Raw genomic sequence first — 14,380 nt, 5'->3', positions numbered from 1 at the left:
TCCACATCTAGGACAAGGAACATGTGCCAAGGTAACCTGAGACCACTCCCCAGCCCTGAATGATTCTGCAGGGAACTAGGTGTAATGAGGGGGTGAACGGGGCTTCTTCCTAGAAGGAAACTATCCGGTGGCTGTCCTGCTCCAGCCGGTGGTGGATTTCCCACTTCCCTCCACGCAGTCCGCCAGCCTGCGGCGAGCCCTCCCAGGGGACTCCCACGGGCTGGCAGCTGGGGTGTGGCTGTGTGACTGGGGATATGGCAGACGTGGCCCCTACTCTTACTGAGCTTGTGTCCCTCCACTTATTCCTGGAAATTCACCTGGCCGTCTCAAACTCCACCGCTCAACATCGTGGGTCTGTTGCCTCTCTGCTTGTCTGTCTGATCCGAGATGATGTCCAAGAGTTGACATGATTCAAGTCTCCTCCTGAACAGTATCCAGATATTAACCTATCTAACCTGGGGCTCCACCAGCCATCCTAAAAGTGGGAGCAAAAGCTGAATGGATTTTAGCCTCATCTAATGCACGAAACTCATTTTAATATTTTTTTCATAGTTCCAGTCCTCTAGTTCAACAGTTTTCTGATACGTGTCAAATGTGAGGTGAAAACCAGCTTGGGGCAGGGGGTAGGGTACAGAGACAAACGCTGTGTCTTTTCCTCAGGGCTCAGCAGTCACCCTAGGAGTCTGTGACATTTCTAAGGCCCTCCTTTGTCATCTGGTTTCCCCCAAACCCTGACAAACCTGCCCTTCCCAACAAAAGCAGATGTGTCTAAGCCAGAGAAACTCACTCCAGGCTCCTTTGAGGTGACTCGCCTTGAAAGTGCTGGGTTCTTCAAGCACCCTCACATCCACTCCTTTAGCCACCCTGAGCTGTGGCTGACTAACCTCTGCGGTTCTCAGTTGTCCTGGCTGGAGGAGAACCGTAGCCCATCTCCTTGTCTCATGATGTTTTTGTGAAGGAGATTTTTGCTTTTTAAAGCTGGACCCTAGGCCATGGGAGCTCTCCACACAGTCCGTAGCAACATAAGCTGGTCTCCAGGCTGGGGCTGGGAACCGTCCTTGCCACCTTCTTCACCTGGAACCAAGGAGAGGACCAACCCAGGACCAGTTCAGCTCTCAAGGGTATGGAGTCTCCTTTGGGCTTCCGGGACCGAGGCAGTAGAGGTGGGGGGAACTGAGGATATGGAATGGGGAAGGCAGCAGAGAGAAGGAAGGCCCTGGGGAGCCACAGCTCAGGATCAGCTGAGGGATGGAAAAGGAGTCTGTGTGTTGGCGGCAGGGGGTGGGGCAGGTGGTGTCAGTGGGTTGAGGAAGGACTGTGGCCTCACTGAATAACCACAGCTCGTGAGAGAGGAGAGCAGTCTGTGGGTCTCTGGGCCTGCGGTTTCACATCAGAGAGGCTATCGTGTGTTCCAGCCCTGAGCTTCCATGGAGTCCAGGTCACCAACATGGGCAGCTGTCCTGCTGCTCAGGAATGTGGAGACCTGAGAGCTGGCCGGCTTCAGCCCCTCCCCAGAGAGAACCGTCCCCTGGGGACATGGGGCTGGCTACATGGGAGAAAAAAGAAGCCTCTTCTCTATTCCCAGAGGAGCTTAGCTGGGCTCTAGAGAGGAAGAGAATGCAGCATTTCTACATCTTCTTCCCTGAGAGCAGAGCTCCCTCAGGCTCCTCTGGGGCACTTCTGACCTGCCTGTTACCCCAGTACCAAGCAGGGTGACTAGCCCTGCTCCATAAACGCATGTTAAATCGAAAAATGTCCTTCCTGTACAGCCGTAGCTGGCTTACCCTCTCCCTCCTTGAATGTCTCTCTCCCCTTTTGGGGACCTTGGAAGATCATGAAGGAGCAAATATTCCCCCAAGTGCGTAAAGTTTTCTCTAGAGGTCAGACTAATGGCTCGGAGGCTTAGCAATAATTAAGCTTCTATAAAGGGTTTTGAAAACTACTCCCTCTGTGACTCCCTCAAACCCGCAAATAAATTCTTACTTTTAGGGGTCAGGTGTATCTCCCAAGCCAAAAACCATCACCTATTCAGGGGGTATTTTCCAGGAGGGGTTTCTCCCCAAAGGCTGAGCAAAAGGTAAAAGTCAAGGCCTTCTTCATTGCAACATCAGTTGTTAGATCTGTGAAGAACAATCTGCAGACACCGGATCCTGAGATGCTAGGGGCCACAGAGACACCCGATCTTCCCACAGTGGGAGTGGCCACAGCGGATGAAGAACAGATATTGGAGCGGCCTGATGCTGGTAATAGGATGTGGAGGACCTTCCAATTCTGTGGAAGTAGTCAGGCCTGGCAAATACTTTAGAAGGATGAAAGCAGGAAGGGGGTGCTGCCAGGAAGTATCTTTGAGAACAAAGCAAAATATGTATGACTTTGTTCGAAAGCAATTTTACAAAACTGTTAAGGAGAGTAGTAAACTTACTGGACAAGCAGGGGGATATACATATTCATAAGTACTCATTCTATGGGCTCCTCCTAACGTTTAAACATAATTCATCTAGCTCTTAAATCCAAGGTCATAAGCAGGCATCATCCCACTTTGGGAGAATACCTGAACTAGGATGGCTGCCGAGTGTGGCCAGAACCTCACGGGTTAAAGGACATCAGGCTGAGTGTCAGGAGCTGCAGTGTGTGAGCTGCACAGGTTTATATGATCCTGAACTATATCAGGGTCAGTGATGTGACAGATATGAGTGTCTCAGAAAATTAGGAAATAATCTCCAATATGTTGTATGTTAGTGACACTCCAGTCAGCGTACTGAAACACACAACTGATTAATCCCTCGCTATGTGCAGTCTGCCTGGGCTTTTCACTGTTGCTTGTGGTGTAGTTTGTGGGAAGATTATATTCATTTAACTCCCAAGTAGTTCAGATCTCTTCCTCCTTTATATATAAGCCTCTAAAATATGTTGCACAGGAAAGCAGAGAAAGATCTAACAGGCTCATTTTAGGACCACAGATATCACTGAAAAAGATACTTAAATGATGCCCCTCTCTGCTCAGATGTGAGTCCTTCTCATTCTGTAATAGGTACCAGGACGTGCAGAAGCGTCATTTTAAGAGATGCCAAAGATATCTTATAGTGTCATTTCTGTAAATGAAATTAGGCTGAATTAATATTACTCAGACTATGTTAAATGATCACCGTGGTGTCCAGAGTGCTGATTCCATATTTGAACAGAGTAAGTCAGTCCACTGGAAAAACGAACATCCCTGAGGACCAAATACTGACAAAACTCAATAATGTTCTTTTTCGTAATCATCACTCTTAACCCAGTTTTTCTGCTCTTGGGCCAAACCCAGATCCCAGTTCATACTCTGCCATAAATTTAAATGCAGATAAAAGATCTATCATTAATCTCATTCTCAATATTTTATTAAGTTTGATTGATTATAATAAGAAATTATAAAGTAATTCATATAGATTTAAAGCATACTTTTCCTCTAAAGATGCAGAAGAGGGATGAATAGAAAATTTAAAGTGAAAGTCAGGTTCATTAAGATATAATGCAAATGCCACAGGTGCATAGTGAAAAAGTTTATTTATGACAGATTTCAAAACCTGGAAGAGAAGACAAAGAATGCACAAAAGCATCACAAAACTGTTACGTAATATAAAAACACAAGAACTGAGCTATTTCAAGAACCATAGCTCAGGATCATCTGTGTATCACAGCAACACATTCAGTGCCACAGGCTGGTAAAATATGGTATTTTAAAGGAAAAACCACTCAGCAGGACATAACAAATAACAGTTTGGTTTACAGCTCTTAGAAATCATACGAGATGCTGACAGCATTTCTCTTGATAGGGAATATGTAAAATAAGTTGACTGCAATAAATGATTGGTTGGGATAATTTGTATTTTAAATAGAAAAGACTGTGACACCGTTTCCCTTCCAGACCCCTTTTTGTAATGTCAGCATCAGTGCATGATATAGAACAATAAGGAAAGAACGCCTTTGTGGTTGCCAATTGCTTAAATATTGACCAAGAAAGCGTGATCATCTTTCAGTCAACTGACAGATCTCAGTGCATGGCACCGAAGCAGGCCTTTCAGAAATATAAGATAAACAGTATAAGGTAGTTTAGGAAATCTTCAAGCACCTCCTCTATTCCAATTACCTTTACCCAAAGTCTGGCTTTCTTATAGTCCACCATTTTCTTATAATCCATCCAACAACGCAGTTTTCTTTTGTGAATTTCAAAGCACTTCCCATTATTAAGGGAAATGAGCAAACTGGAGTCATGGGTTACTGAATTGCTTTCTCCAGACTTTACTTGCTCTTGACCATGGCTAAATAAAAATAGTTCAACTTGATTAAATAAAAACAAATTCATTTATGGGACAATAATCTCAGAAAGGGGTGTCAGTGGAGCTTTCAATACAAAATTCCTTAGTAAAATGTACTGCTTAGGACATGAGTGAAGGAATTAGGATAATGTTTTCCAGATGATTCTTGCCTGAACCTAAAAACCAACAATAACAACCAATCTCAGGTAACATTACAGACAAGGCATTTCAAACCTGAGTCAGGAAACGAGTTGAGTTAAGGGCTCTTCTGTAATCCCATATACTATAATATTTCAAATCAAAACTTCACAATTGTTTATGACCCTATATCAGAACTTTTAGGAAATATACTTTGTCCCCTGGAAATCATTTCATGTATATTATTTTATCCCTGGATAAGTCAAAACTATCTGCTTAAAATGACAGAAAACTGTGGAATTTATTTTTTTTTTAAGCCTCTATCTCTAGATTTCTGGGGCACCTTTTCCTCATCTCTTAAGAGTAAAGAAGAACCATGAAATTAACTCTGGTCCACATGCCTGGGGGCATAAAAGAAATCAAAGTACATATAACAGAGATCTGATCTTGAGTTCAAGCCAGTGACTAGGACTACAAATAAATTCATAGCCAGAGTCTCGTGCCTTTGGACTTCATTTTTGAGGGAATGATTATTTGTTAATGAACCCCACTATCAAGGCTTTAGGCAATTAAATTGGGTTCTCCTAGGCTGATGACAAGACATTCAAACAAGAGGGGCTTTGTCTGGCCTTCTTGGTTCAGGCAGGGACAATGCAACACCCCAAAGGGAGTAGTGATTTCTGAAATCTGGCCACACAATATTTAGCAAGGTTCTCACCCTTTGGGTCCCAAAGCCTGCCCTAACCTCGCTACCTAAATAACTGGGTAGATGTTCAAAGGAGTGCCCACAGGTGCTGGGCTGGCTGGACAGAGCAAAGGGGTGACACTGACCATAGCCAGGTACCAAGAGAGCCAAAGCAAGCTCTTGACTCCCCCTACCCCATTCCCAAATAAGAGGCCATCAGGAACCAGCCCCCTGGGGGTTCTCCTTTGCAGAAGGCCAAAGTCACTGCCCACAGAAGACTGGCTCCTTTAGTGGGCTCTGAACCCAGACTGTGAGACACTGTGGAGCTGCAAGCTCACACTGAAATGACACAGAGCCAGTGACAGAATCTGGTTCCCATAGAGGGAGGGCTTGCCTCTATTCATTAGCCAACTCAATTAATTTGTCATCCTCATCAGCACAGCACTGTCACATCCTCTTGACTTGCTTGGTAAAGTTAACAAAGAGTTCCAACTGCACAGTCATACATGAATTACCTGGCTATCCCAATTTGGGACTGTAAGTCATAATCCCTCCCCAGCCCTACTTCCAACCAAGGTCGATTGCCTGATCTGCTCAACTCACACTATTTAATTCTGATTAATCAGGTAAACTGAGGCCTTGGATATCATGGTGCCGATGCTAAACAATACCATAAATAATCAAGACATCAGAGAGAAATGGAGGGGGCCTAGTCCCTCTCTTTGTCTCTCAGCTGTGGGGAAATAAGGGCCTAGAGATAGGATCCTGTGTGCATGAAAATTGGGACTTTGGTCATATGGATATTCGCCATATACTGGGTTGCTGGAAAGCACCCAACTTGTGATTGGTTTTAGAACCTATTCCCTACTTACTCCCCAAAGAATTATGTATCCTGGCTCTCTGAGCACAATCAAATACAATGAATACAATGACGGGCTTTTTAAAGAGCATATATCCCTTAACAAGCTGCCCCTCACAACAACAAAAAATGAAATCACCTTCCTTCAGACAGAAACTCACTTTCCAACTCTTCTCAACCACTGAGATTCTATAGGGATGGTGCTCTTCCCTTTTCTAGCAGATTCAGGTTTCTAAGAGGTCTACACTTTTGACCAGGTGGAAAGAGACTAGTTAAAAAGGTTGATGTGGACCTTTTAGACCCAGGAGAAATTCTAAATGGAAGTCTCTAAAAGGAAGACAAACTGTCCGTTTGGTTAGCTCCATTTACTGCTAAAAAAGATTTTAAAAGATGGTGATTCTTACACCTCACAGGAAGGTCAGCCTACAGAGGGCACAGCTTGTTCACAAAGACACTCTTGTGATGTTGGGCAAAACTAACCTGTTTCATCCCTTTTTGGCCACAGTCACAACCGAGGCTACAGAGACACAGCTGGCACTCCTCCTGGTCTCTTTCTAAACTCACCATCTTTTTTCATGGCACCAGACTCGCAAATCCCAGAGAACACAGAGATGAAATCAATCCTTAGGTCAGGATCACACTTAGCAGAGGAGACTTACTCAAAAATATTTCTAAAGTCTTCACTGTTGGGAAAGACAGCAAAGTGGGTTTGGGATTTCTCCAACAAGCACAGGGAGGACCAGTGAGGCTTCTGGCCTAAGGAACAATTCCAACTAATGAAATGTGAACTGAGGAACTACACAAAATCAGGATATGAGCAAAATTCTGGGATACATTTGATAGCTTTTCTCTCTTCCTCTCATTTTACTGTTTTCATTCCTTACTAACCATTTTAAAAGGCAATTCTCAAGCTGCATGAAATTGTTTCACTCATGTCCCTTCCTTGAAAACAACAGTCTTTGCAAACTTTCGCAGAAAAGTGGTCTTGAAAGACAAATAAAAATACAGATTTTAGGTTTTGGGTCTCACCTAATTCTTTAAAAGAGGGCCTGGATAGGGCTCATCAAAAACAGATAACTTAGATATTTTCTATAAATGATGTTTTACAATAATACCAAACCCACTGATTAATAAAAGTGAGCCTTCAGATTGATCTCTTCCATATATATATTATAAGGGACAATATATACTCTTAAAAAGTCTAAGATTTTCTTTCCTAAATAACAGATAAAAATATTTTTAAGGTGCATGAATCAATTAAGAAAAAAATAACTAACAATGGCCTAATTTCAAGTTGCTACTTACTTCAATTTTAAAGCTACATATTATTTGAGGATTGAGTTTTAATTTCAGAGTCCTGAGGATGTGTCGTAAAGCAACAGAGATTAGAATAAATTCCTTCCAGAGCAGTTTCACAATTACCCTCACTCCAACATGCCAGGTGGAGAAGCAAACATTAGAAATTATGGCCTGAGGGAGAGGGGACTACAGCATGAGTTTTGAAAAATGAAGACCAAGACACATTTTTATGAGGACCGCCTCCCCAAGTAACTGATGCTGAAGGAAGCAAGTCCACTGAAAAATCAGGAGCTCTCTGACCTAGGAGAGCTGATGTCTGTGCAGGGAACATACTCTAATTGGACACTTGTCAAAAGGAACAGAATAGTAGAATCATCCTTGTTTTAAAAATCAGGTTTATAATTTTAAAATCTATGTGATGGGTATACATAAGGGTGTTCACTATATACTTCTTTTAAGTTTTCTGTTTGCTGAAAAATTTTCAAAATAAGATGCTGGGAAAAATAAACTCTTTAAATTTTTTAAAGCCCCATCTCTCAACAAATTAAGAAAACTAAACATACTGAAGAAACTTAACAACTCAGCCACTCCGTGTAGAGAACCCCAGTCTCTTGCCTACTATGAAGCGCTTTCTTCCCATTGTATGTTAATATTTATTTGTGCTCTAAAGAACAGGGTGGGAGTGAAAGCAAGTGATTTTCAATTGTTTGGTTCTGTAAATTTAGGAAGAAACTAAGGAAGTAGCTACTTCTTAGGATTTGCAGGGCTATGAAATTCGCAGTAATTACCTGTGCTTCAGTAAATAATATTTTGTCCCTAGAGTTCAATAATTTCAGTTATTTAATATAGGACAATGAATTGATTAGACAGCGAAAGTATCTTTTTTTGTGAATGGATCAAAGAAGCACTGTTAATGAAACACCAGTACAGAATGAAATGTAACACAGTCCAAGACTTCACAAGTGACTGGACAATAAGAGGCACACAGAGGTGATGGGAACAAGTCCCTCAGGCTTCCCTGATGCAACAAAACTAGGATTGCAAAGAAAATAAGTACAGAGACTCTCATGGCAAAAATAGTGTCATTCCAAGGAGCTGGCAATGGCCTGATAGCTCCATTTTATGAGAAAGTCATAAGTTAATAATAAAAAGGAAAAATAAGCCAGGCTTCAGCTGACTGGAGGACAGCTCGGTAGAAAATTATTTTATAAAGAATCTATTCAGTTAGCTAAGGCATGATTCAACTTCGGTGATGAAAAGAGCGGTCACGCAGCTACCTGATGGGATGAGGCACAGCAAGTTTGCTTTCACTGCCCCAACAGACAGTCACTCAAATAATTTCTAACTTCTTACAAGGTATATAAATTTGGACCGGTGTAATCCTCTACAAAATGCACTCAAATATAAAATAAATGGAGGTATGATGCCGCTCAGAGGATGGCGATGCTATGGCAGTCCATAGCATCCTATCCTACTTGGGGCTTTGCTCCCAGAGGAATAGGAGGTGCAGCTGTACCGCCCTTTGGTCATGACGTAGATGCTACCACAGATCTATTGCCAGGAGCCCTGTTCTTTGAGTTTCTGCTCCTGTATGGAGGGGAGGCTTGGTATGCGGTACCCACATAAGGAAAGAATGAACCAAAGGAAACATCAGGAAGAGGGTGACTCCTCAGAGTGAGCAAAGGACTTTGAAATCCTGGAATCATAGGAGTTCTCCGGTTGGCTAGTTCTCAGCACTCAGTCCTGGGCAGATTCCCTCACAACCTAGAATTCCTCACAGGAAGTGCTGGGTTGAGCTGGCATCATCCATCCATCTCAGAAGGGACAGATTCCTCCCAAAGCATCACAGAACTGACCTGCATGAATGGAACATCATTCCCGACTTCTCCTAAAATCATCTTTAACTCCACAGGAGAGGTGGCCTCAATGGCTCAGCGCAGATGGAAGCCTTCTGAGAAACAGATGGAAACTGTCTCAAAGGCAAAATGAAATGTGCTTAAAAAATAAATAAATAAAGTAATAAATAAATCTAATTATTACTCAAAATTCTAAGGCAGTAACAGGCTTGACACAAGGAGTAAGAAAGAAGGAAGTACAAACAACCGCAGTGGTCCCTCCTCTGCCGGAGGCCCTGCTGCTCTGGTGACACTGGCTGCCACACCTGCAGCACGCCTGGGTTCACAGAGAGGAAGAGGCTGTCACTAGGGACACGCAGGCCTGGTAAAGAGCAAATCCAACCGGCAGCAGCCGTGACACTTCATTATCACCTTTCCTAAGAGACTCTGAACACCAAGAGCTTTAAGCCCTCAATGCAAGAAACCTAAGTCCAGAAACTTTGGAAATCTCACTGGTTCCAAAGCAAAATTTCTAAATAACACTTATATTCTATTCTAAAGACCAAAAAAAAAAAAAAAAGGTGGTGGGGAATCTGGAGTGTTGTTTTGTTTTGCTTTTTGACCTTCTCTCTCAGATTATATCCCTGTTTCTTTGATTATACAAAAAATAATTTGGTTACAATTGACTTTCAAAAATGTGGGTTCCAAGATCAATCCAGCACCTAATTTCTATCCTGTCCCCTTCGACCACCAGTGCCCTTGAAAAGGGACACTACTTCTTGAAATAGGAAGTGATGGAGGCAGTTTTTCTTCCCAGAAGATCTGAGACTACACTGATCATCCCCTTAGATGGCATGTTAGTTCTGGCTGTAATGGCAAAGACACAGACTTCAGAAAGGGAGAGGAGGAGGGAAAGAGGCAGAGCCAAACCACAGGACTAATAACACCCCTCCAGAGGCAGTGAGGGCTCCCAGCCTGTGCCAGAGACCATGAAGAACCAGCAGGCGGGAATATGGCAGTGGTGAGAGGCTGGACAGAGCTGTCTCCATCCAAGAGACTGGGTTCCTTCTGGACAATGTGCTTTGCCCTCTTCCAGCCCTTTCAAAAAATGAAGAGAGCAGGTGCCACTAAACACATCAGCAAGAAGGCTCTGGGAGAGGAGGGAGCAGCAACTGGAACACTATTCCTTGTACCCAAACAAACCTGTTTTTAAAAGACAACAACCAGCTTCCTTTTAGGCTTTGTCCTGTTGGTTTCCTCCACAGAGAGATTTTGCCGGAGTCTAATGCGAGAAGAGCATGAGTCAGGGACCACAGAACAGGGACACTACATCACCATCTGCAGAAGCCAAGAAGGGGGAAAAGCTACGCGGGGTCAGCAGTCAGGCACACCGGGCAGGGTGTGAGGGTCAGGAGCCTCACGCTGCACTTCTAGCTCTTGCCTATCTGAAACAAGAGGCCTCAGCTGGCAGCCTGCTCCAGCCAGCCAATACCCGCCTGCCTCCGGTCCCAGCGGGCCTTCAGCTAGTGTAGTAGATGTGGAAGTAGAGAGTCTTGTTGCGAAGCAGGGAGTAGGAGTTGTCAAACTTGAGCAGGTAGATGCCCTCACCAGGGTAGTCGTGGCTGCCAGCCTGCACGTCTCGGTGGCTGTCCCGCCGGTACACAGGCATGACCTCCCCATAGCGGCCCCGCAGGGAGCTCCTGGAGCCTCTCTCCACATCTCCAGCTGGGACAGGGTCTGTATGAGCAAAGGGTAGTGTTTGTCCATGAGTTCAGAGACCAAATATACCTACCTGAAAGTGGAAAGAGGGACCAGGTAACCCAGCGGCTTTCACCCAGTTGAGGGATGCTACTGCCCTCCTATGGGCATTTGGAAATGTTTGGTGGCCTTTGGGCCATCAGAGTGACTAACAGGTGATACTGGCATTTAGTGCCCAAGGGTCCAGGAGTGCTAAACATCTGGATAGTACCTGCTCAACAAAGAAGTGTCTTGCCCCAAATGCCAATAGTGTCTCCACTAAGAAACAATGAGTTAGCCTTACAGAGCCTTCCTAGCTCCAGGGGCACCTGGACATTTCCAAGGGGGAGAAAAAGATATTGAGAAGGGAAGATTCTGACATCCTTTCATTCAACAGGTGAAAGAACCAGCTAAATGAGGTAGGAAATGCAGACAAATGTGCCACCCTGAGTGACGTCGAACTCCTCCTGGGCCCCCAAAGCGCAGCAGATGGATCTGAGGTTCTCCTCCTCCCTGAATACCTGACGACTGCCCTGCAGACTTGCTTTTCCATGCAGAAGCAAGTGAAGGGATTGACAGTAAGATTATACGGGAAAACCAAGGAATAAGGCTAATGCTTAGAACCTACTCTTGTATTACAAAAAAAAAAAAAGAAGAAGAAGAAGAAGAAAAAAAGCATTCTCAGGACCATCCTGAGTAGGCGCTGCAAGTAACAACTGACAGAGCACGGAGACTATTTTTAAAACTGCTCCGGGCATGAAGTAAAGAAGTAAACAGTAGTCAGCCAGCTGTAACCGTTTGGATGGAGGAGAGAATGGGTAATTCAGCAAACTGTAATCACTCAGTTTGGTTCCAGATCAGGAATAAAGGTAAATATACCAGAACTAATTGAGAAATGTAAAATAATCTCAGGTTCCTATGTGCTCTGAGAGACACTGCCTCTACATACAGCAGCACTGACCCGCTTCTTTCCCTGCCCCTCACCCCACCCATCCCCAAGGAGATCCTGGGGGAAACAGCTGGGTACTGATTAAAACGAAAGAAGCTTTCCACTTCTTTACCATTAATACCAACTCCTACCAAACAATGTTCTTTGATGGTCTACTTTGGCCTGCATCATTCAACTTAGCTCGCAATGCTGAAAGGGATTCTTCACTGCATTCTAAGGAAAAGGAGGGCTGGAACAACACAGGAAGTGATCGCTAGAACTTAGGTTCAGCCTGAAAAGGAAACCACAAATTATGTTAAAATTAAATTTACCTTCAATCTCCTCCTCCTCTTCCTCATCGTCATCCTCGTCCTCGCTAGAATCGCTGACCTGCACAGTTATGTCAGTGCTGGTTACAGGGGTCCAGTCAAAGTAAACTCCAAAGCCAATGTCATAGTCATCAGTCGCAAACTCCCAGCAGACACGCTTCCCCTCCGGGTGGGTAGGTACCCGGATGGTCACCACCTCACCCCGCTTCACCACCAGCCGGCTGTTCTTCTCTTTGCCCAGCTTGCTTTTGAATTCCTTCATCTTGGCAAAGGTCCAGATGCACGGAGGAGCCATCAGAGGTGGGGAAACTGAAAGGACAGGCAGTTTACCACTGAGGAACTCAGAGGAAATGTCACCATACCTGGCATCTTGCTTAGGGAGTCAACATTCCTCCTACTGGCTTCCCTGACTCCCTTTCACAGGTCACTTTCCTCCTTTCCTTCCATCTGTCTGCCTGCCTTTCTTTGAGTACCCACTGGGAACCAAAAAAAAAAACACCTTCCACACCCCCCAAAGGTCTCACCTTTCCTGTGGTCCCCCAGAAGGTCTGCAGATTCCAAATCAGCTGAAAGAATATCTATAGCTCCTGTGTGCTCAGACTGGATCATAACGATGTCCCCAGACCTTTGTGGACCATGGTACTTGGCCATCTGCACAACAGAATTCTGGTTAAATGGCACATGTCAAGGCAGATTCCAACTAGCCTCTTTCCAAATGAAGGCTGCCCACCCCTGCCCTATTACCTCAACTCTCTCAACTCAAAGCCTAAATGCTTTTCAACCTTCCTCCTCTGTCCTCCAGCTGCTTATTGCTAATAAATTCTACCAACTTTTCTTTTTAATGGAGGTACTGGGGACTGAACCCAGGACCTTGTGCATGCTAAGCGTGTGTTCTACCACTGAGCTATATACCACTCCCCTACTACCAACTTTTTTTAATGCCACCAGTATATTTCCTAGTTTAAAGATTCTTGCTTGTTCTCTCCTACTTTTTGCAACTTTCCCACTTCAGACCCTTTATGAAATCTTTGCCCATGAACATCCTGAAAGTTTGCTACTGACTTTCACATGGACAGCATTTCTGGGCCATCCATGCCTTGGTCTCACCTCAGCCTGCAAGTCCCACCCTGCAGCTCCTCTCTTAACAGTTCTCGCATCTAGGGTTTAGCTCAATCTGCCGCACATCCTCCTACTACAATGTCTATTCAAAGTGACTTCCAGATCACTGCTAATCAATTCACCAGAGCACTGCAGAGAGAGAATCTGGTTCATACTCTGCCTCTGTCTCTCTCTCTCACCCATGGCTACCTTGGATGTCTCATCCCATAGGCTGTCTCATCCACTAACAGTGTTCTATAAACAATTACAATTTCACCTTAGACTAGTGCCAGGATTTGCATTTAAACAGTATATTTGCTGCCAGACATCTGACTTCCATGAAGAGTACAAATGTCACTCGATACTCAAAGCCCTCACTGACCCGTGGCAGGAGCCTGCAATCTCTCCCTAGAGGGTTTCACTTCACATCACTCAGATTAGCATTTCCCTGTCTCATGCTATTGTGCCTTAATTTTCTGCTCCTTCTCTAAGCCGTCAGTAGGCAACTCAAGAATTGTACGCCTACTGCCAACATAGGAGAGGACATCAGAGAGACAGCAGTCCAGTTAAGAAATCAGAATTATAGTTGCAAGAAATAAATAAGTAAATTTTGTAATCCTCCCAGACTACACGTAATATCTGTTACTGGAGAGTAGGTCCTTCAGCTCTTATCTTCACTGCTCAAGGAGGTAAATCAGATTTTGGCTAACTTGCTTGCATGAGTTCTTCCTTTTCCAGAAGGTGAAACAAAGGATTTCGTTTGCAACTTATTAGCTGCATAGCCTTAGTAAAGTATTACTAACAACTCTTAGCTTGTTTCCCCATCTGTAAAATGGGGACATGATGGTACATATCTCACAAGGTTATTCTCAGGAATAAATGAAGTACTGTGGGTAAAAATGCTTTGTAAACTAGACAGCATTATACAAATAAAATTATAATGTTTGGCATTGTCGTTCCTAACACCAACACCATTTGCTATTATAAATGTTAACAGTGGTACAAACAACCCCTTCATCCATGGTAGGGAGACCACTGTTACTGGTACCACTTCTGTGGAATCTTTACCATAAATACTGAGTAGCTCTACCACAAGAAAACAGAGACTAATGCAATCCAGTGGTTAAAGGCTCCTCACATGGAAAGGATTTCAGACAACATGTGAACATTTATTCTA

At 44.1% G+C, this 14,380-nt stretch overlaps 1 protein-coding gene across 3 annotated transcripts in view; it reads right to left on the bottom strand.

Moving 5' to 3' along the window:
* Window positions 1–3,524: 3,524 nt before the first annotated feature.
* Window positions 3,525–14,380, bottom strand: part of TMED8 (transmembrane p24 trafficking protein family member 8) — a 38,446-nt gene continuing 27,590 nt past the window's right edge. For all 3 annotated transcript variants that reach the window (XM_074365196.1, XM_074365197.1, XM_074365195.1), the window contains 3 exons: window positions 12,630–12,756; window positions 12,109–12,414; window positions 3,525–10,848 (listed from right to left, as the gene is read on the bottom strand). In XM_074365196.1, the coding sequence (XP_074221297.1) occupies window positions 10,631–10,848; window positions 12,109–12,414; window positions 12,630–12,756 (651 nt within the window). In that variant the 3' untranslated portion in view covers window positions 3,525–10,630. The remainder of the gene's footprint in view (window positions 10,849–12,108; window positions 12,415–12,629; window positions 12,757–14,380) is intronic.

This window comes from Camelus bactrianus, chromosome 6 (assembly GCF_048773025.1).
Source record: "Camelus bactrianus isolate YW-2024 breed Bactrian camel chromosome 6, ASM4877302v1, whole genome shotgun sequence".
In the NCBI taxonomy this organism is placed as follows: domain Eukaryota; kingdom Metazoa; phylum Chordata; class Mammalia; order Artiodactyla; family Camelidae; genus Camelus; species Camelus bactrianus.
The sequence above is the reverse complement of the archived record's forward strand: the minus strand, read 5'-3'. Positions and strand labels throughout refer to the sequence as shown.